Source organism: Oreochromis aureus, linkage group 7 (assembly GCF_013358895.1).
Source record: "Oreochromis aureus strain Israel breed Guangdong linkage group 7, ZZ_aureus, whole genome shotgun sequence".
NCBI lineage: Eukaryota > Metazoa > Chordata > Actinopteri > Cichliformes > Cichlidae > Oreochromis > Oreochromis aureus.
Genome location: NC_052948.1, coordinates 64,274,272 through 64,300,317, shown reverse-complemented (window position 1 = coordinate 64,300,317; position 26,046 = coordinate 64,274,272). Strand labels below are relative to the sequence as shown.

General features: G+C 46.1%; 1 protein-coding gene across 2 annotated transcripts; it reads left to right on the top strand.

Moving 5' to 3' along the window:
* The first annotated feature begins 1,679 nt into the window (after positions 1-1,679).
* Positions 1,680-25,967, top strand: ankrd27 (ankyrin repeat domain 27 (VPS9 domain)). Of its 2 annotated transcripts, none has more exons than XM_031733262.2 (28): positions 1,680-1,958; positions 6,585-6,707; positions 8,421-8,531; positions 8,691-8,999; positions 9,687-9,746; positions 11,341-11,394; positions 11,777-11,842; positions 12,211-12,287; positions 12,829-12,950; positions 14,021-14,099; positions 14,999-15,125; positions 15,222-15,314; positions 16,574-16,695; positions 17,435-17,517; positions 17,610-17,725; positions 18,221-18,313; positions 18,451-18,648; positions 19,133-19,192; positions 19,568-19,687; positions 19,887-19,931; positions 20,018-20,134; positions 20,219-20,413; positions 21,502-21,621; positions 21,693-21,866; positions 22,535-22,628; positions 22,750-22,828; positions 23,269-23,332; positions 23,428-25,967. In XM_031733262.2, the coding sequence occupies exons 2-28, from the start codon at positions 6,606-6,608 to the stop codon at positions 23,938-23,940; spliced, it is 3,393 nt and encodes a 1,130-aa protein (XP_031589122.1). In that variant the 5' UTR covers positions 1,680-1,958; positions 6,585-6,605; the 3' UTR covers positions 23,941-25,967. The 2 variants fall into 2 exon arrangements, with proteins under 2 accessions (XP_031589122.1, XP_039470415.1); XM_039614481.1 differs by lacking the exon at positions 1,680-1,958 and adding an exon at positions 2,895-3,252.
* The last annotated feature ends 79 nt before the right edge of the window (positions 25,968-26,046 follow it).

Sequence of the window (26,046 nt, the reverse complement as noted above, 5' to 3'; positions counted from 1 at the left end):
TGTTAGATCTCGTGAAGCATGGAAATAATTCTGTGATCATCCACTGTATTTGTCTCACAGACACTTTGGTGCTGCTGATCTGCTCAGTGCTTTCCTTCTTTTTAAAGAAAGATCCAGACTTTTGATTTGGCCAATCCTAAAGGTTTATTTTTATTTTTTTTAGCCTCGCTTGCTTCTTTGATGGAATAAGTTCTGTGCATTTTATCTGCTTATTTTGTCATGGAAGGAGCTGTCTCATGGTGGTTGACTGTGTATATAAATGGCTGTAATTCCTAAACAGTTAATGCAATACTTGAATCACACTGAAAAGGAGGAGCTGGGATGAAGGCGGGTTGCAAAATGGCCATCAGTTAATTTTTTTCTGTTTCCTGTAAAAGTACTCAAAGTATTTACTGTAAATTCCAGCATTTACGAATAGCTTTGTTGATTTTGGAAAGTTTCAAACTAAGACATCTGTAAAAACGACTCAACTGCACACTCAGAAGATCTGCACTCAGCTTATTTTACTTTGAGCGAATAAAAACAGGTTTAGGAAGGATGGGTGTTCTCATGTATGAGGCACCAAACAGTAGCTGAAGCACCTGGAAAGCGACTCCTCTCACTCAGCACCAACTCCCAGAATGAAATGATCAAAATAGACGAGGGGGGGGTGCAGAGGAATGAATCACCACCACCTTCTTTTGCCCACCACAGCGACTCATCAGCCTCCATCTCCTCCTATCCCAGCGTCGTCCTCTGTCACACCAGTCCTCTGCATGTCCTCCTTCACTACATCCATGAATCTTCTCTGAGGTCTTCCTCCTTTCCTGCTGCCTGGCAGCTTCATCTTCATCATCCTTTGTCTAATAAGAGAGTTGAGGAATGGATGATGATGCTGAACTCGATCTCAAACTGTTCTCATTTCTTTCTTCAAGTTTCAGCTACTACATTAAACTTCCTGGGTAAATCTGCCTCCTGCTGGTGAAAGGTGTAGTGACGTTTTGCAGGAGGTCATTTGTTTCCAATTCTCTCTGTTGGTTTTACAAAGTGCTGCGTGAAACTTGTTCATCAGTCTCCTGTACCACCACCTGCACTAAAAACAGCAAAGTGAAAGAATCGAATGTAATCAAGCATAGGTGAAGTTTCTCAGGCTGGCGTTTGTTCCCAGCAGCTCCCGTGCACACATTAATAAAAATCAGTTTGCAATGTTCGAAGCTGTAACTTGGCTCACTTTTTCTTTAAATGTTCTGTAAAGATTTAATCCTCATCACTTTGAGTTCAATAAAAATTATTTGTTCACTGAAACTAACCGGCTCGTCTGTACATCCTTAGAGATGACCAGAAACTGCTTCTGTCACTGCTATTTAAAATTTATATACATCCTACAAACTTGGTATAGCATCTTACATGCAGGTTAGTGCATGGAAATAAATATCGAGACAACGCTGGGGAAGTAAATAAAATTGAGAGCAAGCACAAAATGGGTAAAATAATAAAGTAGGAACATAAAAAATAATGCTTGATGAAATGTGTGGTCTTGAGCTCAGATCCTATCAGAGACCTGGAAGTGTGGGTGAGATAATGGTGATGGAGAGCTACAGAAGTTGAAAATGGTGCGGTACACCGCGCTGGCCTGTAGGAGTCGGTGTGAGCCAGTGTGTTTATGTAGTACACTGTACTGGCCAGTAGAGGTCAGTGTGACCCGGTGCGCTTCTCCCCTTTAATTTGTCCACATCAGATCCCATAAATGAAACGGTCGTTTACATGAACGCATTTCTTCTTCTGTAAAAGTCTTACGTGGACAGAATCGAACTCTGGACGCTATAATCGGCGAATCGGCTCTTTTTAGCAGCTTATTTATCGCAATTCGTCTCGCAAGGTTGAGAAGCTCGTAGGGCTCCTGACAGGCTGCTGCTGCTGAGGCTGTTTGGCTTTGACATGCTAAACCCTGGATGACCGGAGGGACTCGTTAATAGCAGGTAAAATCAGTCTTCTTTCAAATCATCACTTCTGTTGGCTCAATTCCGTGTTTGGAAACGCTAACGTGTCACTACGCTAAGGCAACAGTAAATCCCCAGAAACGCTAATGCTACAGGCTGTGTTTTTGGTTTTAGCTAGGAGGCTAATTTAAAAACTTAAAGTCCCCGTTTGCTGACAGACCCACAAAACCGAACAAACAATTGTTAGATAACTATAGTTAACTAACGGATATTAATTTATCACAGAGCAGTATAAAACTCCTCCTTCCACCTGTCATGTGAACGATACCGTGACACAGTTTATTAGCTGCTTCCAGCGCCACGCCAGACTCCATTCACAAAATGTCAAATTTAAGAGTTACGACTTTAGTTTCATTTCAAGTTACCTTCTTGTTTTATGGATATCTATACCGCAAAACAGGAAAATAAACATTCAATTGTATTTGTTTATATTTAATAGCACATCGAAGAACATCTAGGTGTTTACTCGAAACAGATTGATAACCCAATAAAAAAATCATAATAGAAAGGGAGAGCATGGGTGAACATATGAGATAATAGGACTTAAAAGAGTGGAAGAAAACCTTCAGGCCACCTCTGCTAACAAGTGCAAGTGTGCCAGTTTAAAGCTGCATTTGGGAGAAACCTGAAATATAAAATCCAAGTCCCTAGAGATGCAAATCAGTTAAAAATATAAAACACTCCCGATTTGTCTTCTTGTTTTAAGGTGAAATGATCCTACTTTTCCTTATATTCCTTCATATCTTCTATTCTAGTGGTGAATATTCATACTAAACATGACGGAAGTTTCACTAAGACCACTGTGTGCATAAACAATCCTACAGCTTGTGAGGGGCAGCCAACCAGAAGGTGGTTGACCTAGAGGGGGCAGAGCTAATACCGCTCATCTTAGACGAAACAACTAAGCCTCCACTCAGGAAAGTGAGTCTGTGAGTCACTGTCTTCAGATCAGAGAACTTCGGTGTGACTGGGCTTTATTATCCTGAGTTTGGACGTTGAGCTCGGTATTTTGTGATTGTTGGTGATGCTGTTGTTCCCTTCAACCTGAGGCTAAGACGTCAGCTGTGAATGTGCCTCAAGCCCGAGTGGACGGACATTCCTCTGTCTGCTGTTTTGCTTCTAGCCTGTGAGGTCACGAGGACCCACGAGGGTCACGTGATGTTTTTTCCCCAGCATGGAGCTGCTCGGGTGGGGATTTACTGTGTGTGCTGTGCTGAACTGGTTTCCAGTGCATGTGTGTGGGAGCTGAGGGAGGATGAAGCTGACCACTGAGGTGAGTGGATCACCTGCAAGGTGTGAGCGGTCAGTTTAGAGACTTTTAAGAGATCAGAAAATGTTTAAAAACGTATTTTTCTGTCATTAAACTAAAAAATCTGACCCTTTTATGGGCAGAACTGATCGTGTTGTCTGTAGAATTGATCTGGTTTGTTGTGGTTTTAGCGCGCAGCTGAATGAACTGTTTTTAAATTAAATTTGGTGCTTGTACATGTTTGCGATCTCGTGGATGTGCTGCAGAGATTCATTTCAGTCATCATTTTTTATCAGACAATCTCAGACCTGAGACAAAGATGAATCATCTCCCTCTTTCTGTTTTCATTGAGTTTTCTTTGTTGGCATTGTTTCTCCTTTTGATGTTCAGGCTAGAAATGGGAAGAATAACAGATTACGCCTTCGGTTTATTAGCTGTGCTGACTTTTTAAAAGGTAAATTGTGGTTTAATAGGAAAACCCTCAGACTCAGCAGCCAAACTTCTTACAAGAACCAAGAAAAGTGAGCACATTACAGCCCTTCTAACGGTTCTGCTGTTTGGATTGATTTTTATAATTTTACTGTTATATTTTGAAGCCCTGCACGGCCCCTGAAAACTTACTCGACCTGCTGTTCTTGTTCCAACTGGTGTGCAGCTTCTGATGTTCAGGCAGACGAGAAGGATTCGAGCTGTTAGGGCTTCTGGATTGTGGAACAACCTGCCTGAGGAAATCTGTGTCTTCTTTAAAATCACTGCTAAAGACTCGGTTACATCTTAAGACTTCATGTCTGACTGTACTGGCCTCAGTTATTCTTTTTAATATTAAAGTTTACGGCATTGTAAACACAAACAGAGTGAACAAGTATGGCTGTTTGAAAGGTCTGCAGGAGGAGGCCTCGTCTCTCTCAAAAAAACAAACGCAGCAGCACAGCGCAGGTTTGCAAAGCTGCATCTGAACAAAGCTGCACACTTCTGGAAAGACGAGACCACAGTGGAGATGTTTGTCCATCACACACAGCAGCACGTCTGGAGGAAACAAACACCTCATAGAGCCGTCAACGTGGTGGAGGATGGATGATGATCTGAGTGGACCATGAGCTCCTCTGCAGAGTCAGCGTGAGGCCGTGTGTCCCACAGCTGAAGCTTGGACCAAACCGGGTCATCAACAGGACAAAGATCCAAGCACAGCAGCAGATCTGCAACAGAATGACTGAAGGAGAGAAGAATGGAGCTGCTGCAGAGCTCAGAGAGCTGTGCATGAGTCTGAGACCCTTTTGCTTTTCTCTGGTGATGATCTGTGTTCTCTGGGTGAGGTGTAAGAGCTTCGCCTCAGGCCGAACACATCTGGCTCATTACATCTGGCCGCCTCGGTGAAGGAAATCACACTTTTATTTATAACCTGTGGGAATTTTTAGCTTTTCACTTTCAGAAAATGGAGTGTGGTGGTTTTTACTTTCCTTATCAACACAAAAACAATGATATACCAGCTAAATGCAGGCGAGGAGATGACCTGCTTTGCCTTTTCTTGCCTAAATATTCCATCGATGAATCATTCTTTCCACAAAACTCCTGTTCCAGCTCACTGATGTGTGGGGAAAAGTTGTTTATTATTGAATGCATGAACTGAGATAATTGGTTTAGTCCCAAATACATCATTCAGATCCTCACACTGGAGACGCTACAAACAGCGAACTTTTACTTAAGAACTGGACTAAAATACCTGTTTATTGAACTAGCTGCTGATTATTTTGTTGTCGTTTCGACTGATTGAAAAGTATTCAGCTGTTACAGTTGGTGCATTCAGTGTTTTACCTTTGAAAGGTTTAGAAAATGTTCCACTTCTTTCAATAAATCCAGATGCTATAACAGCAGTTCTATCAGTGTGCCAGTACAACCAGTGTACACCTCTGACTGGTTCTTTTGAAGAATGGGAACAATTTTAGTTGACAGCCAATCTGCTGGTCATGGGTGTGAGTAATGGTAATATGCAATACTTCTGCATTAAGTACAATTTTAAAAACAGTTTGGTGATCAGTGGAAGTGTGCAGCCCAAGCAGAGAAGCTCAGACCTCCCCCTGCCCAGCATCCTCCTCCAAGCTCGTCTGGTTTAGTACCGAGGCGTTCCTGGAACAGCAGAGAGACATAATCTCTCCAGTGAGTCCTGGGTTTACCCCGCGGCCTCCTCCCAGTAGGACATGCCTGAAATACTTCACTCGGGAGGTATTCCATCCTAGCCAGGTCCCCAAACGAGCTCAGTTGACTCCTTTCAAGGTGGAGGAGTAGTGGCTCTGCTCTGAGCTCCTCCTGAAGACCTGAACTTCTCGCCCAGTCTCTAAGGAAGAGGCCACAGAGACTGGGTCAGAAGTGGATAACCTATAAACTCTGAAGCTGGGAGACAGCTCCAGCTTCACAGAAGCTTAAAAGAAGTTAGCTTTGATAGCATGGGGGGGTTTTTTTTTCAAAATAAAAGCACTGGCAAAAATCACTCCCAGGTACCAAACGATATGACTTCTGTTGAAGGCATCCACAGTCCTGTAACACCTTCAGAGGACTCGTGGTTTACAGCTGCAGGTAAGTGGAGTCAAGTTCAAACCACCTAACTGCTCAGCTCTTTAGGCTCAGTTAATTGTAAATAGACATAAAAGCTCTTATTTGCAGCATTAGTAACTACAGACTCTGGGAGATTTTTCCGAGGCCTCACATCCAGCCTGGCCAGGTTGGAGCCGGTGAAGCTTTGTCTGGATGGAGGATTATTAGATCAATCGTACTGAAATAAACCAGTTCAATAAGAATTGGATCAGCTGAGAGAGAAGCAGCCCTGGTTTCTTCAGATCCAGGCGGCACAGCTTCATACATGAGCGTGAGCGACCTCGGCGGGGGCCTGAACACCGCAGATTGACAGAACGAGATGGGAACATAAGCCCCCACCCCCACCCCCCACATTAGGTTGGAAACCAGTTTGAAAGGGACTTCTTGTCCAGTGCCCTCAAAGACCATAAATGAGCATGTTTTCGGGTCTTGTCCTAAGATTCAAATTTGGAGGCATTAAGGAATCATGAGATCTTTTGTTGTTGTTGTTGTTGTTGTTGTTGCTTGGCTTTTCTCAAACATCAGTGAGCAGTATTGCCACATGCTTATCGACAGGAAACCAGCAGCTGCTCTCAGAGAGGCTGATGTGAAAGATTTATTCTCTACAACTATTTATAATCCCCAGAAGATGAGTCCTGACAGGGCTGCACCCCCACAGCCCTCTCCCACGAAGGGTTTAACTGGTCACACATTTATAAAAGTCCTTGACACATATTTGGTTGATCATTAATGTCTTTCCTCTCATCACTCTCCTGTTCCCTCTGCAGGATCCAGACCTCCAGCTCCTTATGGCTGTATATGATGAGAACATCCTGAAGAATCCTTTCTACCTGGCCTTGGAGAAGCAGAGACCCGACCTTTGCAGCCAAGTGGCAGAGCTCCACGGCATTGTGAGTTTGACCTGTCAACTCATTTATGTCACCAGACAAGCCCACCTGCATGTATGTGAGGATCAGGTACCACGATATCTGTCAGCGATTAATCAGAGCACGCTCTGTTTGGGTGTCACATAGCTGTGACTCTGTGGCGTCTATATTCACTTAGATGATCAATGTTTTTTAAAAATGGGTGGAAAATGCTTCAGACTGAGATGTTTAAAAAACATTTGAGTTGCAGAACAAGCAGAAGAAATGAGCTTCGGCAGCAGGGTGAGGAGCTCAGGTTCATCTGACCGGGCTGCCTCACGGAGGAAGTGATGTCAGGCGTGAGACCGCGAGGCAGATCCAGCACACACCGGAGAGACGGTGCTGCTCGTCTATGTTAGGAACACATCAGTGTGCAAACGGAGACCCTCGTATTGCATCGTCTGTAGGTGGCTGGGGGTCTGAGCGTCTCTGTCTCTGCTCGGGAAGGCCGTGCTGTTGTTTGCATTAATAAAAAACAGTAGGGAGGTGAAAATGAGGAAACGGCACAGAGCTGAAAATAACTGCAGCAGAACATGAATAAGTCCAGGTGTGAGCCGGCTGCAGAGCTCTGCCAGTTTGTTTCACAGAACAACTTCTCGCTTCCTCCTGTGTGGTTGAAGGCTGCGCCTACAAACAGCTGAGAAATTCACCGGCTCCTTAAAGCAGGTTCAAGAGGCATTATCCCTGTTAAAATGTTTAAATGAGGAGGTAAAAGAAGCGCGCTCAGCCGGGTTTGCAAGCACAGCGACACCTTTACACCACTTCCTGCCTCACGGCAGGTCAGTATGGGGGTTTCTGGTGGTTTCAACACGCTCTGCTGCCATCCCTTTACTCTCACTGAGTTAGAGGAGCGTTGTTTTGGTCGGACTGTTATAGCCGGGTTGATAAATTACATTTGGATCTCAGTGAAGCGCAGAGATATCAGATGAGCTGCAAAGCGGCGCTCTAAAACTCGTTTGAACTTGTTAAAGAAGACGATCGGACGCCTGGAGCAGCAGATGAGAATCAGATGTCTGAACACCGGCCAGTCGGGTCATCTGCACGCTGTCAAAACATCAGCGGGGGGAAAAAAAAAATGCATGTAACTGCATTAAAACTATGATTCGCAGCAGAGCTGGAAAAATCAGTTCTACATGGCACAGCGTGCACATACTGTGCATACGTCAGGCTTCGCAGCTGCTCTGGCTCGTGACTGCATCTTCAGATCCTTAATAAAATGCTGCCGATCAGGTCATGTGCATTTATTGACTTCACGTGAACATCTTAAAAACAAATGACGCCTGTTTAATTTCAGCGTTTCTGCGCTATTTTCAGAACATCAGATACCTGAATTTGCAGAGAGGGTTAAACACAAACCTGCAAACAATGTGGAGCCTCGGCTCTATAATCTGTATTTTAATACTCCCACTACACACCAATGCAGTGCAGTATACTTCACGATAAACATCTTCTAGTATTTTAAAAGCACAAGTGAGTTAGAGTCCAGGAGCCATTTCAGTGCTGTTCATCATCTTTGTACGTCCACCTAACCGCAGTTAACACAGTGAAGACTCCACTCTTTGTACCATTTGATCCTATTTTCTGCTTCCTAACACAGATGAGACCTTATCTGATTGTCGTTAGTGTGGAAAGGTCACTCTAAATCTGTGCTGAGTGGTTAATAAATTGAATACCCTGCGTGTTGCTTTGAACCTGCAGGTTCTGGTGCCGTGCTGTGGAAGTTTGACCCTCAGCAGCTACTCGGACTCTCACTTCGACAGCTATGTGCTGCAGCCGGTGGAGGATGGCTATAAGACTGCAGACGGGAAGGTCTGTCTTCAACACAAGCCCGTCTGTGCTGCTCATTGTTGCCAGAGGCTGAGTTTAAATGCACCGCTGTCCTACTTTTACAGTCCTAAAAATACAAAAAGAGGCCATTTAACAGCTTGTGTTTTTTTTTTTTTTTTTTTTTTTCTGTTTGTGTTACAGGAAGTCCGGATCCAGGACAGGCAGGTCCTGCTGGGATCCGGGTTCCCGGCTCTGGTGTCAATCCCCATCCTGTTCGAGGAGACCTTCTACAATGACCGGGAGCAAAGCTATAGCATCCTGTGCGTCTCCAGGCCCATGGAGATGGACCCGAGCCTGTCCGAGGTCAGCACGCTGTCTTCTTACAGCCTGAGGAGCCTGGAGGACGTCAGGGAGTTCCTGGGCCGCCACGCCCAGAAAATGGACAAGCACATCCAGAGCTTCTGTCAGGCCTTCAGGGAGCAGGAGAGGAAGGGACTCCGGCACCACATAGTAGGGATGACAGACACAAAACAGAACCCGGGTTATAAACGGCCTCAGGACCAGAGTGACAAACAGGGGGCTGAAGGAAACAGAGCTCTGGGCATGTCTGACCTAAAATAGCATATTCGACACATAAAATGGCACGCCTTACAGGTTTTGTCATTCTTTTACCACATACAGACAGTTTTGTCTGTATGACTCAGATAAGGCAGAAATACAGGCAGAAATACAGGAAGGTTTTTCCAACCGGTTGGGTAATTCATGTTTTTCCCTAGTGACTGGTGGTTACCAGGGTCACCGACTGATTTGAGCGATGGTTTCTCAGCAGCTACCATCGGTCTGCAGGCGTCACTCACAGCTGGTTGGAAATCCTCCCTATGGTTGCAGACTGGTCTCGAGGCCTGTTATTTGCACACAAGTTAACATAACAAGCCTGCAAAACTTGTCATTGTACAGCCGCAGCTATCGCCCCCTAGTGGTCATTAAAAAGAGTGCAGGTTTAAGGCTCCTCCATGCTGGCTTCACTTTTTTACTTTGAAAAGGGATTTCATACATGAAAAATGTAAAAAAAACACCTCCAGGAGAGTGATCATCTTTTTGGCTTTAATGTTTTTAAAGGTTTTCGAGTCTTTAGGGGATTTTTATGTTTCCTTTTTTTTTTCCTGCTGAGCTAACAGCTGTCCTGTTTCCTGTCAGGACTCGGTGAACGGTCTTTACACTAAATGTCTTCAGTGTCTGCTGAGAGACTCTCACCTGGTGAGTAGAAACAGTCTTTATTTGTCATGTCGGTCGTTAAAACGGAACAAGCTGAAATCTTTTTGTCTGTATGGCTGAGTGAAAGTCCGCCTTTCTCTCCTTGTTTTGGTGAATATTTATTTCTGGCTTCTTCGCCTGGGTCCAATATTCACTCTTTTATGTCTTTACTTTATAGTTTGTGTGCTTCTCTGGTTTGCATGGTGGCTTGGTGCGTTCATGGCTATTCGTGTGATTATCTGACTTGGTTCATTTGTCCCTCGAATGCACGATGACATCAAAGCCGTGAGAAACGTGGTCGAGTAACACGGCCGTGCTTTTGGAGCATGTGACTGTTAAAGTTCTCCGTGTCTCCGCTTCGTTTCTTTTTAATAAAACTGTGAGCTTCTGTTTGAGAGCTGATTCTGCCTGAGGGAAGAGCAGCTGATGGAAACCACAAGTGCTGATTACTCACTGAGAGGCTGCTGTTTTAATTTAACAGCGATGGGCTCCGGTCCGCTGTGACCCTGAGCTGGATAAGAGATTGGATCTTTGCACCATACAAAGGACGAGCAGTCCAGTCGGTCAGGATGTTGAATTTATGGCACCAACTACAGAGGTTTTAGCAAAATCACCTGTATTAAAAGGATTCTTATTCAAATCTGTAAAATAAAATAAAAATTGGGAGAAAATGCAGATTTCTGCCACTCATTGTTTCTGCTGTGTGCAAACTTGGTGATTCCCTCACAACGTCCTGTCTTAAGGCAGGAAAAGTTTGCTGGCGCTGTCGGAAAAATCCCCCAGAAATGAACTTCCCATGAACTCAGACAAACAGCAGGTCTGAAGGTGGTTCCTGCACCACCTGCTCCTCACTGACACGAGTATTTAAATACTCTGCAGGCACAGATGCTCAGCAGTGTGCTGTGAGCAATCATTCCTAAAACCAACTTTCCATAAATGATTGTGTGGCTCTCCTGACAGTCCAGCATCCTTTTTACTGCAGAAGAAGCTCACGTGAGTTGTGTTGTATATAAATGGAGGCCATACTGAGTCGCTGCTGTAGTTCACGTGCTGTAGTTCACGTGCTGTAGTTCACGTGCTGTAGTTCAGAAAAATCCTGCTTTCGTTGATTCAGGCATTTGTGACCTCGATGCAGTCTGCGCTTCCCTCTTTGTGGGAAATGGCACAAAACAGCACGTAAACCAGAGGAAGCATTCTCATTAAACAGCATCATTGGTCGTTAATGCTTCCTTACATCAACATCATTGTAAAGTGTTGGGTTAATGCGGCCATCGCTACGTTCATCTGTTGGCTTTGCACAGAGTCTCTACGTGAGCGTTATGCTGCTGTGTTATGAGGGGAGGAATCATTTCCTCCGGTTCGCACTTTAAAAAAGGAACGAACCCCCAACAGTGTCATGTGACCGCCGTAACTAACGCTTCAAATCAGCTTCCTTTAATCAGCGTGACCTCTGACCTGACGCACACACGCAGGATGTGCTGTGAGTTCCTCTGGACTGGATGATATGTGGCCGCGGCGTGTGTGACACAGCAGTTTTGGGCCTTATCACATCCTCTAACGCGTTCCTCTTCCCGTGCATGCTTTGTGTTTTCTGCAGAAACTTCTGGCAAAGCAGGAGCTTCAGATGACGCTCCTCAAACAGGCAGTGGAGGTAACGTCTCTCTGGGTTCAGTGAAGGAGCACGCTGACACGTAGACGCAAGTTTAACTTTGCGAGAAAAGCAGATTTCATCAAACACATGCAGAAGCTCACACAGCTGTCACACATAGCTTTATTATGGACATTCCTGCTTTATGCCAGTGAAAACTGTAAAGGAATTGATTAATAAGCTGAATAACTCAATAAAATATTTACAAAAAATCAGACAGAACTCAATGTGGGCAAAACTACATGTAACAGAAGAAGCATCTTAATAATCCAAACATGCAGCTATTTTGGTGTGAGGTGAAAACTCATGTTTTTTACTGCAGGCACACTTTGATGAGCTGTTTCTGACACGTATTAAAATATTGCTTTTCCTCTTCTTTTCCCAGATGTACGTTCATCATGGTATCCATGAATTAATCTTTAATTTTGTGGGAACACTTGAGGCCAGCCAGGTAGGTCTGAGCTCAGATTTACTCATAAGACCTAACGAGGGAGCGAATAATCCGTCTGTGCGTCCGCTTTCTTCCACCTCCAGATCCTGAGCGATCTGCATTTTGATCAGATTCCTGCTAACGTGCTTCCTGCATAAACGCACACATCCCTGTGGTGTTTATGCTGCATGCTGCTGCAGATATAACGTCAAACACACAGTCTGCAGGGATCACTTGTCTTTGCAGAGGGATCGTTGTTTCAGTGATGGAAGCCTTATTACAGCTCTTAATATTTCTCCTTCATGCTCTTTATTACTGTAATGACCCCAAAAAGAGGCTTTGACAGTTTTAAAAGTTCCTTTCCCGTCTCTTGTGCTGCCGGTTGACAGGACGCTGCCTTCAACAAAACCACCAGGAGTCTGCAGGAGCTGCAGCAGAAAGAGCTGGGAGTCAAACCTGAGTTCAGGTCAGTTCCACACATCGGAGCGGACCTTGAGACCCGGACCTCTGTGCATCGTCAAATCTGATTCTGCTGACAGGTTTAACCAGCGCTTGCTGTTCTTAAGGCATCATAGACAATGTGTAAACATGCAAAATGCTTCAGTGGGATTAAACGTTTACATGGACCCAGTTAAGGCGACCTGCTCGTGTCAGCGTTCCAGCAGTATACATGGATAAAGACGATACGTGTTCGTGGTTTATGAAGTCAAATTTTATTTCAGACTTGTTTTTAAATATGTCCTGGTCAGTCTGACCCGAGGGACAGCACAGGGTCCCAATAGTGGAGACCATCCAAGGGTTACTGGTGAAATGGAGCGATCATAAAGACTTCTGTCTGCATCCTGTTCGATTGCACCATTTGATGGGTTCTGTCTCCGTTTTGTAAATTGAATCTGTTGTTTAGCTGTGTGCCTCCTTCCTTTAGCCCGAGCTACTGAAGCTGTGTGAATGTGTCCGTTCGATGTCTCTGACCCATCGTCTGTCCTCCCGTTCTTCTGTTTCTGCAGCATAAACTTGTCTCGGGCTAAAAGAGAGCTGAGCCAGCTCAACCAGCAGACGTCCCCCCTCCTCAAACTGCTCTGCCTGCGTAGAGTCGCGCTGACCGCCACCCAGACCCCGAGACGCACCGGTACTTACTCTGTTGGTTTGTGTGTGCGGAGCTAAAGCGAGTGTGTGAGCTCATCGTGTTCAATCGGTTTAAAGCAGTTTAAATGTGTGTGTGGAGCTTCAGCACTCGCTATAATGGAAACATGTCACAGCTCGCCATGGTCAGGTCCCTTACACCCTCAAGTCGATTGGACAGATTTGCAACACATTGCAACCAGTTCTAGTCAGTCTGCAGCTGGTCTGTGGTGCACCACCTTACTGCATGCCAAAGTACCCTCGAGCAAGACGCTGAACCCCGAGTTTCCTCAGGTGGGTTCATGGATATGTGAACGCTGGCTCGTGCTTCCGCCAGGAAAAAGCACAGGTGTGGATGAGGCTTGCAGTAGAAAGTAGTTTACCACGTCACAGACACAGAGGTTGCAAGTCCATTGGCATGAATCCATATCATTGATAATATTAACGTAATAATTGTGATCATGTCGTAGTTTCCATCCTTGGGCTGTGCTGCAAAATCCCAAAGTGCGAGAGCTGGGAGGTCTGTGCTGTTTCGGTGGCACGAGGGGCGACGCAGTGTTAGCCAGCTGATTTGAATGCGGTGCAGATCTGTGTTTAATCGAATTTAACGTCGAATTAAACCTCAGTTCATGTCTGTTGGACACGTTTGTAGAAAAAGTCCCCAACAGGACAAAAAAACTGTAAATATCTAGTAGTTTTAAATTGGCTCACTCTGAGAAAATCACATTAGATCCAGGAGTCTGACAAATGAGACACTTCGTTTATTTTCTCGTGGTGACCTAAGAGAAACCACCTTATTAAACGTGTAATGCAGGGAAATACGGGACTCATCAGAGAGCGGCTGTGCGATTCTTGTGTTTCCCTAAAGAAAAGGACAGTACCGACTCTGTGAGCTTCCATTTGTGCAGTTTGCTTTGGTAATCCAAGCTTATTGGATCACGGCAACAACCCCACTGTCAGCCTGCAGGCCGAGCTGACAAGGGGCCAGTTTAGTCATTAGTGCTGAGCTGAGGGAGAGATGAACGGGAAGAATGAGTCTTCAGTTTCCACTCACTGACTGTGTGTCTCCCTCCACAGTGAGCATAGAAGCCGTGAGCGCCGACGACCTGCTGTCTGTCGTCCTCTATCTGCTGGTGAAGACGGAAATCCCCAACTGGTGAGCGAAAGGGGAACTGGCTGCGACCTTTGACCTTCTGTCGGGAATAAAATGCAGAGAAATGAGGAAAAAATGAGGCGGTGAAAACAAAAAGACGACTCAGTTTTACAGTTTTGGGTCAAAGGGATGGTTTCGCAGCCCTCACATTCTCCAGGTCTCACATGTGTGCGTGGCTAAACGATAACACTGGCTTCACCCACATTTGTGAAATTTGGAGCCATCGTACCAAAAATTCACTTTTTTAATTTAATCTAATTTTGGCAGCGTCTGTGTCCGTTTTATTTTTTGTTTTTCCTCTTGGAGGTTTGATCGGATGGACCTGAATATGTTTGCGATGTTCAATTAGCGTTTGAGTTTTCGATAATGCGTATCCGCGATGCCACGGTACAGAAAGTTGCTATAATTGGAATTTATATTTTCTAATGTGCTCCAAACTTCACAGCCTGGAGACATTTTCATATTAAAAACATCTTGAGCGGTTCCTGTGTTTGTTCTGCAGCAGAACCTGCTCAGTCTGGACTCTGCAGCGCCCCCTATGAGGCAGGAGGTGCAGTTTTTGCGTTTACTGCTCTGTGCAGCTGAGGACACGGACCGGTGACCTCCAATAGGGACATTAACAAGCAAATGTTAATGTTTTATGATCAAATGCATCATTTTTTTTATTGCAATATTTGATTACTTTATTGAATTCATAATATTTGTTGACAGTAAACTGCTATGATTAAACGATAACAGAGAAAATCCACAGCGCGTGATTTTTTTTTTTTTTTTTTTCCTCTATAAATAGGCACAATTAATCGTCCAGTGAAAGGAAGCGTAAGGATGATCTATAGTCATGAAACATCATTTGGATTAATACAGATTTAGCTGGGTGGTCTAATGTGTCGTCTTGCCTTCAGGATGGCCAACCTGAGCTACATCAGGAACTTCTGCTTCAGCCACTCAAGTAAAGATGAGCTCAGCTACTGTCTGAGCACCTTCGAGGCGGCGGTGGAGTACATCAACCTGGGGAAGCTGCAGAACTCTGTGAGACACAAGCACACCGCTGTCGTAGCTCAGCAGCTGCTTCATTGTGCTGGAGATCATCCATGTTTTTTCTCCTGTTTTTGCCTCCTTCCTCAGGGCTCTGGCGAGCTCAGCGACAAGGCGCTGTTCAAGGAGAGGATGAGTCTGCTGACTCAGGGTGTAGCCACGCCCATTAACTGTCTGTTTGAGGTGAGCTGCAGCCCGAGACGTTAGCAGATGTCCCATAAAAGATCAGCGCTCCCACCCTGTATATTTTTTTTTTTTTTTTTTTTTTGTGCAGTAGCATGCAAAAGCTTCCCTTCATACTGTGAATGTTTTTACAGAGCCTTTGAGGTCCAATTCAGTTTAAAGGAGAAGGAATTTAAGAGAGTGAAATAAAAACCATTATTTGGCACTTAAAATCTTCAGCTCTGTTCCTTCTGTTGGTATTTCTTGTGTTTATGTTCATGATGTTTTCTGGATGTTTCCTGGTGTTTTCCAGGCCATGAAAGTGAGTTAAATGTATAGTAACTATTTTGGGGGGTTAATTTTATACTGTACATAGATCAGAGTGTCTTACGTCTTCCAAGACGGTGATACATTCAGATAAACTTATAATTAATTTGATAAAAATATATAGGAGTGGGTTTGTGGAAACTGTAATATCCCCTCACCATATTTGAATACAGTGGCCAGGAAGGACACCCTCCTTCTGACTAATAGCGTTTTTACGGCTAAACAACAACACCTGGTTACAAGCTAACGTATCAGATTGTTAGCTCAAGGGTCCGAAGAAAAACCCACTTTCCCTCTGATAAACAGTGTGATTACATTCTCACATGATATGAAAGTTTATTCATATCATGTGATGTAAGTGACACTAAGTGTCAGTTACATCTACTTTATAGAAACTTTCACTGACAGCAGCTAACAGAGGCTAACGGCAGCAAAAACACAACAGCCAACAGAGGCTAACAGCGGCAAAAAACGCGACAGCTAACAGAGGCTAACAGCGGCAGAAACGCGACAGCTAACAGAGGCTAACAACGGCAGAAACGCGACAGCTAACAGAGGCTAACAGCGGCAGAAACGCGACAGCTAACAGGCTAACAGCGGCAGAAACACAACAGCTAACAGAGGCTAACAGCAGCTTACCAACAGAAAGGTTCACCTCAGTAACACTGTCATCAGTCAGAAGTGACTCCTGACTCCTCCAGAGTAAATAAAGGTGGACACTTCTCACCCAGCATTGACAGCTGAGGTAAACAGCAGACAGATGTGGAAAACCCCTGAGTTGCATCTAGATCCTCCCCAAACAGTGATAGAAACACGCTCACTGGCTGCGGCTGTTATGGGGTGTGCTCTGAAAGTCTGAATTTAATGTTTTTGATCTCTCTTGGCTGACATGTCTTCTGACATCTAGTGGGGAGATTTTGCTAATGCTCAGGTTGCTCCTGTGTGTTTTGTAGCACATAGCAAATGGAAATGAAGAGGAGGTTGAACGCCTGCTGAGTGATGGAGAGGCCGATGAAGATGTGAAGATGTGTCATCCTCTCTGCTCCTGTGACCTCTGTGACCTCCAGCTTTCAGGGTCAGTGTCCAGACTCGCACAGATAAACATGCAGAGGTACAGAGAGTACGTCAATATAGAAGAATATAGTACGTCAAAATAAAGGTTTGATGAGACCTGCCTGGAGTTTATGACGCACTGATTATTGACTGTGACGCTGGAAATTCACTTTAAGGCTGACTTCGCCTTTGCACATATGCAGAGAAAAGCTGATGTGATATTTGATATTATTCTGTTTTTCACTGGAACCCTTCGACTTCTATTTTCATTGTTCAGCTGATCATCACTTCTTCTTTTCTCAATTTTTTTTGTGCATCAGAGCTTCGAATCAGGAATGAAAACTATTTGTATTTTCACTTCCCACTGAAACCCCCAGAGACAGACAGACACACACACACACACACACACACACACACACACACACACACACACACACACACACACAGAAAGTATTTCAGACCGTTATACAATGGTCCACTGAAAATGAAAGTACTCAAAATTGTAGCACAGCACAAATGCTGTGCAGTCCTGTTAGCTAAAGCAAGGCCCAGCAGACAGCTCCACCTGTCGGCCACGCCCACCATTCATAGCTGAATCTCTGAGGTATCACCCTGTTCAGAATCAGACCGCAGAGGCTGATTGAGCCTCACTGGTTACTTCCTGAAAGCCCCCTCTAACCTTTGACCAATAAGCTCCTTGTTTAACGCGTTCAGCCATTATTGACCGTAAACTGACTCTGGGTGTTGGCGCCATGTTTCAGGCGGCTCAACGACCCGTCCATCGTCACGCCGTTCTCCAGAGATGACCGGGGTTACACTCCTCTGCATGTCGCTGCTCACTGCGGTGAGTGGCTGCTAACGCGTAGTGACCCAACATGAGTTTGTTTAATACTGCGAGGCATAATTTCCTAACCTGTGTGTGTGTGTGTGTGTCAGGTCAGTCCCAGCTGATCGACATACTGGTGCATAAAGGAGCTCAGGTCAACGCCACAGACTACCACGCCCTCACACCGCTGCACCTGGCGTGTCAGCGTGGATACCAGGGAGTAACGGTGAGCATGCGCAGAAAACTAAAATCCTCAGATTTAAATTAAAAAAACTGAACTTAATCAGTCTGTTAGTGCAGTGACCTCACAGCAGCCATATTATTGGTCAGAAAAAAATGTAATTAAAACGCTCCATAAGGCTCCAGCAGCACAAACACGGTGCAGAGGTTCAGTTCAGAGACTCCAGGTAGCTGAGGTGAAGCTACAGCTGCCTGTGTCTCCATCCACCTGTCAGTCAAAGTCTGGTTATTTTTAACTGGCAGGTTCAAATTAAAGGTGACCCTTAACATCACCTCTACCTTTAAGCTTTAACATAATCCAATCAGATGAGTTATAAGCAAACAAAGTCATTAAACCAGTTTCCAAAGTGAGGACTGAAGTGTGTGTTTTGGATCAGCCACAGCTGTCTGACCTCAGCCAAACAAACTTGTCATTAGAATGAAGACAAATAGATACTCCAGTTACAAAAAATGTTGTCCTTCCTTTGTTTCTGTTGTCCAGCTGCTGCTGCTGCACTACAAGGCCAACACGGAGGCTCAGGACAACAACGGCAACACGCCGCTGCACCTCGCCTGCATGTACGGACACGAGGACGTACGTCACCGCTCTGTTTATGTCCTCGCGTTTCAGCTCACATCCTTCTAAATGCTCCAGTTGGTTTGAAACCACTGGGTTAGTCTGTATCAGTAAATAACTCGGCATGTTTATAAATAACGAATGATGTGTGTCAGTGTGTGAAGGCCTTGGTGTACTATGATGTCCAAACGTGCCGTCTGGACCTGGTGAACGACAAAGGCGACACGGCGCTGCACATGGCGTCGCGCTGGGGCTACGAGGGCATCATCCAGGTGCTCCTGGAGAACGGAGCGAGCACCCACATCCTCAACAAGAACAAGGAGTCGCCGCTGCAGTGCGCCCTGAACTCCAAGGTCAGCGACACTCGCCAAAACGCTCTGCAGCTCTCGCGATTGTGCCAGAACATGCAGAGGACGTTTCCACACTGTGTGGGTGCTGGTTTGAGTCCTTTAACCCACAGCTGTGGTAGCGTAATGAGTGATACCAGCTCCTGATCTCACTGAAGGAAAGAATAAATCTCACTGCTTCCATACGTCTGATCAGCTGCTGACGGCGGGTCGACTGATCGTCTTACTCCAGTCTGTCCACTAAACCAGCTTCAGATACATTTTAAAATCAGATGTTTGTTTCATCTCTGCTGCACCTGATGCAGACACAGGCCCCAGGCTTTGGATTTTAGTCCTGCAGAGTCTCTGAATCATCTTCACACAGCCTTTCTTGCATAATAAAGGTTTTTAAAATGAAAAGTAATGTAAACAGGTGCTCCCTGAAAAGAAACATATTGGTCTCATGGTGCACATACTGTAAAATAAATATGTCGTTCACGTCTTCCTGCAGATCCTCATGCAGCTGCAGTCCACTCAGAACGGCCGGCAGCGCGGCAGCAGCGGCGTCGACGTGAGTCTCATCTGCACTCACGTTTGCGTCAGACAGATCTCCAACATCACAGTGAATATTGTCAAAATCCATGTGACAAAAATGTAATTAGATACAAAAAGGTTTATTCAGGAGACAGAGCAGCTGCATGTTTAATGGGGGGGACTGTTTCCTCAGTGAGAAGCAGTTCTAGTGAAACCTGGAACTACTTTTGAACTGGTGAGCGAATGTTCGCCGTCCTGACTCTGCGTCCTCTCTGGTTTCACCACATATGTTTGAAACGTTCACCCTGGTGGTCACATTTAACCTGCATTCACACACTAAAGCTAAAGCATATTAGCATTGGGAGTATTTGGAGGCTGGTTGTGTTTTCAGCATCTCTTTTCTGTCTCTCAGTCTCCCAGCCACTCCCCTCTGGCCTCAGACTGCAGCAGCAGCCGCCGCTCCTCCGTCTCCAGCATCTCCTCCCTGGGCTCGGAGGTCAAACCAGAGGGAGAACGGGTCCGGCACAGAGAGGTGAACGCTGACCTCGCAGCACAGGAAACGCATCTGAAACACTGCTCAGACATTAGCTAGCACCAATAATCAGTCAGTCAAACTTTATTTCTGAGAAAGCGTCCATGTAGGTCGGTGCAGCTCCGAGTACCAAAGAAGAAGAAAACTTTGGAGGCAATAAGCTGCTTTGGTGTCTGACGCCTCTGTGTTTGACTGACAGGTGGAGAAGCTGCTGCGAGCTGTGGCAGACGCTGATGTGGAGATGGTGAGTCTTCTGCCTTTGTGCTGAACGCTCAGGGTCAAGTTTCCTCGATGGGAAACGTGACGAGATCTGCTCATCCTGTTTCTCAGGTGCGTTACCTGTTGGAGTGGATGGATGAGGAGGATGAGGATGAAGGAGAAGTACGGTTGGAGGCTCCGCTTTGCCACCCTCTGTGTCAGTGCCCAAACTGCGCTCCCACTCAGAAGGTACGGCGGTGGCCCGGGCAGCAGCGTGGACGCGGGCTGAACGCGGTGATGCCGTTTCCATTAAACTCTCTGATCTTCCTGCAGCTGTCTGTGCAGCAGGCGGGAACTCTCGGCGTAAACAGCTGCAACGTCGACGCTTTCACGCCCCTCCACGTCGCCGCCCTCCACGGACACTTGGCCCTGGCCACCCTGCTGATCCGCCACGGGGCCAACGTGAATGCCCGCACCAACCAGAGCGCCACGCCGCTTCACCTGGCTTGCCAGAACAGCCACATCCCGGTATGCGATAAGGGCAAAGTGAAGGTGTGAGCTTTCCATGCACAGGATGTAAATGTGGAAAAATTGTGTTTTCAGGAAGACGTGTGGGAAGTATTGGCTGATGTTAGTTCGTTTTTCTTTTTTTTTAAAAAGTTACTCAAATTTTAATGAAAACGTCACATAAGGAGCAGAAAATCAGGCTCTACAGCATCAGATTTCCAGGTTAAGCTGCCTGTGCTCAGATGAGCCTGATGTGCAGTATTATTAAAATATTAATATCTTACTAGATTCTTCTTGGCTGCAGATCTTCACTGTTTTCAAACTGGTGTCCATCCTATAACCATTTTCATAGCCAGTATTAAAAAAGAAAGACGGGCACACGTCCTCACTGAAGCTCTGAGGCAGTGACATCAGAGACTTCAGGACAGCAACAGCGGGCAGATGTTGCCTCAGTTTCAGTAAACTGCAGTTTTTTTAACCTCGACACTAGAAATCAGAGCTGCTCCACACCGGGGGGCAGGTAGGAAATGTGTCCACCAGCAGAGCTTTAGTTCCCAGCATGCTCATTGTTGGATGTTCTGGATATAACGCGCACAAAGACCGACTCAAACATGAACGATCAGAAAGTCAGACTGCAGAACAAAAAGCTGACTTAAAGTTCATTTGTTGCACGAGTCCACTCGGTCCTTTGCTCGTGTCACTGAGCAGAGAAACGGCTCAGAAAGAGGAGTCCAACCCCAAGCGTCTGCTTCAGGTGCTGCTCAGTGGTTTTCTCCTCACTGAGGGGAAATGTGAGCTGTTTGCTGTTATTCTGCACGGTCACTTTCTCTAATTTCACCTTGCAGCCTGTTTCTGCAGGTGTTGTACTTTCTTAGATGCCTGTGTAGGGCTGAGCGGTGAAAACAGTCGGTCTGTCTGTGACTCTGACTGGGACCCGGGTAGTTGCTGGTGACCACTACAGTGTTTACAGTAGTGTGCGCGTGTGTGTGTGTGTGTGTGCACGTGCGTATGTGTGTGTGTGCGTGTGTTTGTGTTTGTGTTGGCAAAACGTGATTTAATTGTCGTCGTTGTGAAAGATGAATCAGTCTGAGTGTCATGCTGATGTTTAGGTGGTGAGGTTTCTGCTGGAGTGCAACGCCAAGCTGAATAAAAAGGATCACTATGGCAACACACCGCTGATCCACGCCTGCCTGCGTGGAAATCTGGAAACAGCCACCATCCTGTTACAGGTAAACGCACGCACGCACGCACGCACGCACGCACGCATTGACATTAACCCTGAAAGTGTGTGTGTTCACAGAGTAATGCGTTGGTGAACGTGGCGAACCTTCAGGGGAACACGGCGCTCCATGAGGCGGTGCGGGGCGGGCATCTGGCGCTGGTGGAGCTGTTGCTGAGGGGCGGGGCCTCTCCTGGCATCAGGAACAAGAGGCAGAGGACGCCGCTGGACTGCGCCTACGAGCTGGGCGGAAAGGTCGTGGAGCCGCCTCACTCTGAATCTGAGAACTTGTTTAAGGAGCTGAGTGGGACCCACAGGGTCCTGATGTCAGCGTCATGGCGTCGCTCCGTCTCAGTGACCACCTCCACAGTGCTGACATCACGGCTCTGTGCAGGTCCCACCTTTGTAGTCCAGCAGAATAAATTTGAAACCACTCCGATGCTGATGTCTGATACATGATTATAAAATCAGAAATATGTGATGAGCATGAAACTACACAGCACCTTACAGTATGTTCAGCCAGCTGTAGCTCCCAAAAAGCTTCAGAGTTCATAAAAAGCATAAAAGTAAACCCGCTCCGCTCACACCTGGCTCCAAATTTATATCTTTGGACTGTGCTAGGGTAGCTTTGTATGATTCACAGCTCAAAATAATCCAAATGTGTGAAACTGGAGTTCAGTGCCAACACAGAGAGGTTAAACGGCTTGTTGACCTTGCAGTGGATGGTGCACAATCCTAATTATTAATAATGTGACCATGATCTGCTGAATATGAAAGTATAAATATCGTCTTCTTTTATTTTGAAGTCGTTCCTGGGGGGTTCTCCTGTAGCTCTTCCTGGAGCTGTTTGCTACACCTGTTAGCTCTTCATCGCTGCACCGTCATGCACGTCTGAAGACTTATATTCCTGTTTTCTCGTGCAGAACACTGAAATCCTGCGAGCTCTGCAGAAAGCGTCCGGACTCTCCCCTGATGATGAACCAATCAAACTCCTCTCCGTCCCCAAAGGAGCTCTGGGTAACTAACACCAGCAATGAATCCTATCCAAGCAGGCTTTACCTGAATTTCATTCATTAGAATGGGGACTGTGATCCACAGACGCGTAAACGGGATCGTTTCTGTGCTTTTGCTCTTTCAGCTCATTCCTTCGTGCAGCGTCTGAGGCTGCAGGATAACTCCAACAACAGGAAGCAGAAGCTGGCTCAGTCCATCAGCAGGTAGGCCGCCAGCAAGCCACGAATCCACACCTGAGCAGGATGAATCAGTCGGAGAGGCTGAGATGGTTTGAGCGTGTGCAGAGGAGGGAGGGTGGAGATGGAGCTGCCAGGCAGGAGGAACAGAGGAGGAGCTCAGAGGAGGTTCATGGATGTAGTGAAAGGAGAACGTGCACAGGGCTGGATGACAGTATAGGGTGAGGCAGATGATGAGCTGTGGCGCCCCCTAAAGGAAGCAGCTGCAGGATTAGATTAAAAGAAAAAGAAGTTTATTCCTTGTAAATTTGATTTATTCCACTTTATTTCTGAGTGTATTTCACAGACATTTGCAGCTTTAGTCTGAGAGAATATCAGAATTTATTTCTCATGAATGTATGACTTTAACCTTCCGCCATCGAACCTCGGCCCCATTTTTCTTTCCTTTTTCCCACCTGCACCTTCAGGATGCAGCAGATGAGGAAGGGTTCTTCAGGTTCTCCACCCAGGTGTTCTCCGAACCTCAACCAGGTACACGCGTCTTATTCTCTTATGTATTTTGGTATTTATCTGTGTTTCCGGTCTGGAGCCGGGCAGACTTTAGTTCTGCTGCCGTTTCTTTGCAGGTGAATCCGGACAGGTGGAGGCTGAGGCGAGGAGAGACTGTGGCAGTCAGCAGCCCCACAGGAAGTCTCAAAGAGCGGCGCCTGGCTCGCTCTCACACCCTGGACACCGGAGGGCACACGCCGACCGTGGCCGACCCGACGGACGTTGCGCACGCTGCTGAGCTACCCAACGGCGCCGAATCGCTCTCCACCGACACCTCCAGCTGCAGCACGGGCAGCGAGACCTCGCCATCCACGCCGTCGACTACATCGTCGCAGGTCGATATCTCTGCCGATGTCCCGCTCGCAGACATCCTGTCTGCTCAGTCTGACCCCGACAGCCAGACCAACCAAGATTTACACGCAGACTCTTCTGACGGCCGCCCTCGGCCTGGCGAGGAAGCTGAAGGCTTACCATCAGAGAGCAGGGACGAAGACTCCACCCCTTATCCCCTTAGCCTGCCCTCCCTGACCCAGAGCGAAAGAGACGAAGAGAGAAACACCAATCAGCAGCCAGAACCCAGCGCACAGTGATGCAGGGAGCGTGCAGTGCAGGCGGCACGAGGAGCAGGAGCGCCGAAAGAAAAGCACACGAGACTCCGGAACCTCGCAAACCAAACGTCCTCTCACTGCAGAGCGTCGGGTTTTATTTGTCCCGCTCGGAGGTTTCTGCCTCCTCAGGCAAACTGAGGGGGGCGTCGGGCACCATCCATGTTTTGTGTTAGTGGGGGTGGGGGTCAGTGGGGGTCTTCAGAGACGATCCTGACTCAGAAACCTGGATCAGGTTTAACCCGCACAGACTCGGCAGCACTCGTGCTCCGTTTTCACTCGTTAACATTAACTAGAAGCTGCATTTTTTCCACTGACAGGTTTCCGAACTTTGTTTTTCATTTGCAGATGTTTGAAAACTCCTCGGCCCTTTTGTGTGGAGGCGAGCGAGATCCAAACCCTCCTCGCACAGGGAACCAAATTCTTTACATTTAGCTTCAACACAAACATCTCAGCTGAGTTTAAAGCACTTTCTTCTTCCAGCCTTCAGAGAAAAAGGGATGCAAACTGATTTCATTTCTTGCTGTTTGAATGTCCTCACTTTAGTTTCTGCTGCTGCTCTCTGGCTCTGACTGAAGCACCACGTTTTTGGGGTTTTTACTTTGGTTTAATCAGGATGATCTTATTTTATTTAGGAGAGTGGAGCTCCGTGTGTCTCCTTGTCCGCTGCTCATCCTCTTTGCGTGCTTTTATCCAGCTGATTTTAAATCCGACACCACCGCCTGCTGTTTTCCAAATCAAGGTGTTTGAAGGATTTCCATCTTTTTACAGGCGCTGATGATTTTTGAGCACCAACATTAAAACCGCTGACCGCTCGAGTGGAGAGTGAGCCACGTTTACAGTTTGATAGAAAAACTGTATGGAGTGAATTTTTATGAGATCCATCTGAGTACTGTGAGGCTTAACCCGATGGGCGTGGCTTCTTTTGCAGAGAAGGATGCTGATGGGCTTCAGTCGCAGTCACTGAACTGGACCTGTGGACTGTTTCTGCTCATCACAAACTCTCATGCAACACTTGAACCTCATGGCTGAGGCCACAAACTCATCAGGAAGTGTTACTGAGATCACGGTTTCCTGTACAGGAAGTCTTTTTGCGTCGCCCCCTGCTGGCCGTTAAAACGAACGCACCTTAACGCACTTCAGCTTTCCTCGTCGCAGTTTGAAGCTACAGCCATGCTTTTTTTATGCTACAACGTCCGTGATGATAATTTAGCATTTCAACCTCTCGACCAAATCCGTGCACAAAGAAAACATGACAGCGGCCACAAACGTGGACTGTGAGCTTTTCTAAATGGTCTTTGGTCAGAAGTCAGAGCTCCATCAGCTCAGGTGGTTTATTAACCTTCAGAGAACACCTCGAGAAGAAAATAGAAGCCAAACCAAACTAAATGTGTCTGAGCTTCCTCTTAAAGTCATGATGCCTCATGAAATCATGACATCATCGAACACAAACTGAGTCCAAACCCCAAAAACCCGATTCAGACTGTTCAGCCTGATGAATGACTGAAAACTACAACAATCATCTCTTTTTCTTTAAAAATAAAGCAGTGTGATTTTTATCCCTCTGTCAAATTAATTTCTGAGTTTCGGTCTCTTTACTTCATGAAACGGTTGTAGTTACCTGATGAAACGAGCGCGTCTTCAGAGGAAAAAGAGCAACTGTGGCATTCGATCACAGCCGACTGTCCTGCTCAGTGTTTAATGTTTCATATTTGTGGATTTTGACGGTTTTACTCGTTTGAAGAGAGTCGATTTGATGGTTATGAGCAGAGCACTGTAAACGTGTCTCCCATCAGTGTCACTGTTTCCTGTTGCGTCTCCCTCACATAGAAACAACGTTTGTGATTTAACTTCGTCTGAGCGGATGTCAAACTCAAAGCCGAGTCTGAGGAATTATTTTTGTACCACCTGGTTTTATTTTCAGGCTTGAATGTTTAATGATGATGTGAATGTGCCTTATTTAATTTAAACCCAAATAACCAAGAATAAACCTGCGATTTAGACAAATGCCATTTGGTGTTGTTTTTGTTTCTCAGTGTCGTTGAAGGCGGTCTGTGCTGCTTTTCTGTCATGTTCTCATTAAAATTAGCT

Excerpts from the sequence above, each read along its gene's own strand:
- ankrd27 (XM_039614481.1), top strand. Across the intron at positions 11,395-11,776 it reads TCCTCAAACAGGCAGTGGAG|ATGTACGTTCATCATGGTAT; the intron begins GTAACGTCTCTC and ends TTCTTTTCCCAG. Across the intron at positions 19,688-19,886 it reads AACGGGTCCGGCACAGAGAG|GTGGAGAAGCTGCTGCGAGC; the intron begins GTGAACGCTGAC and ends TTTGACTGACAG.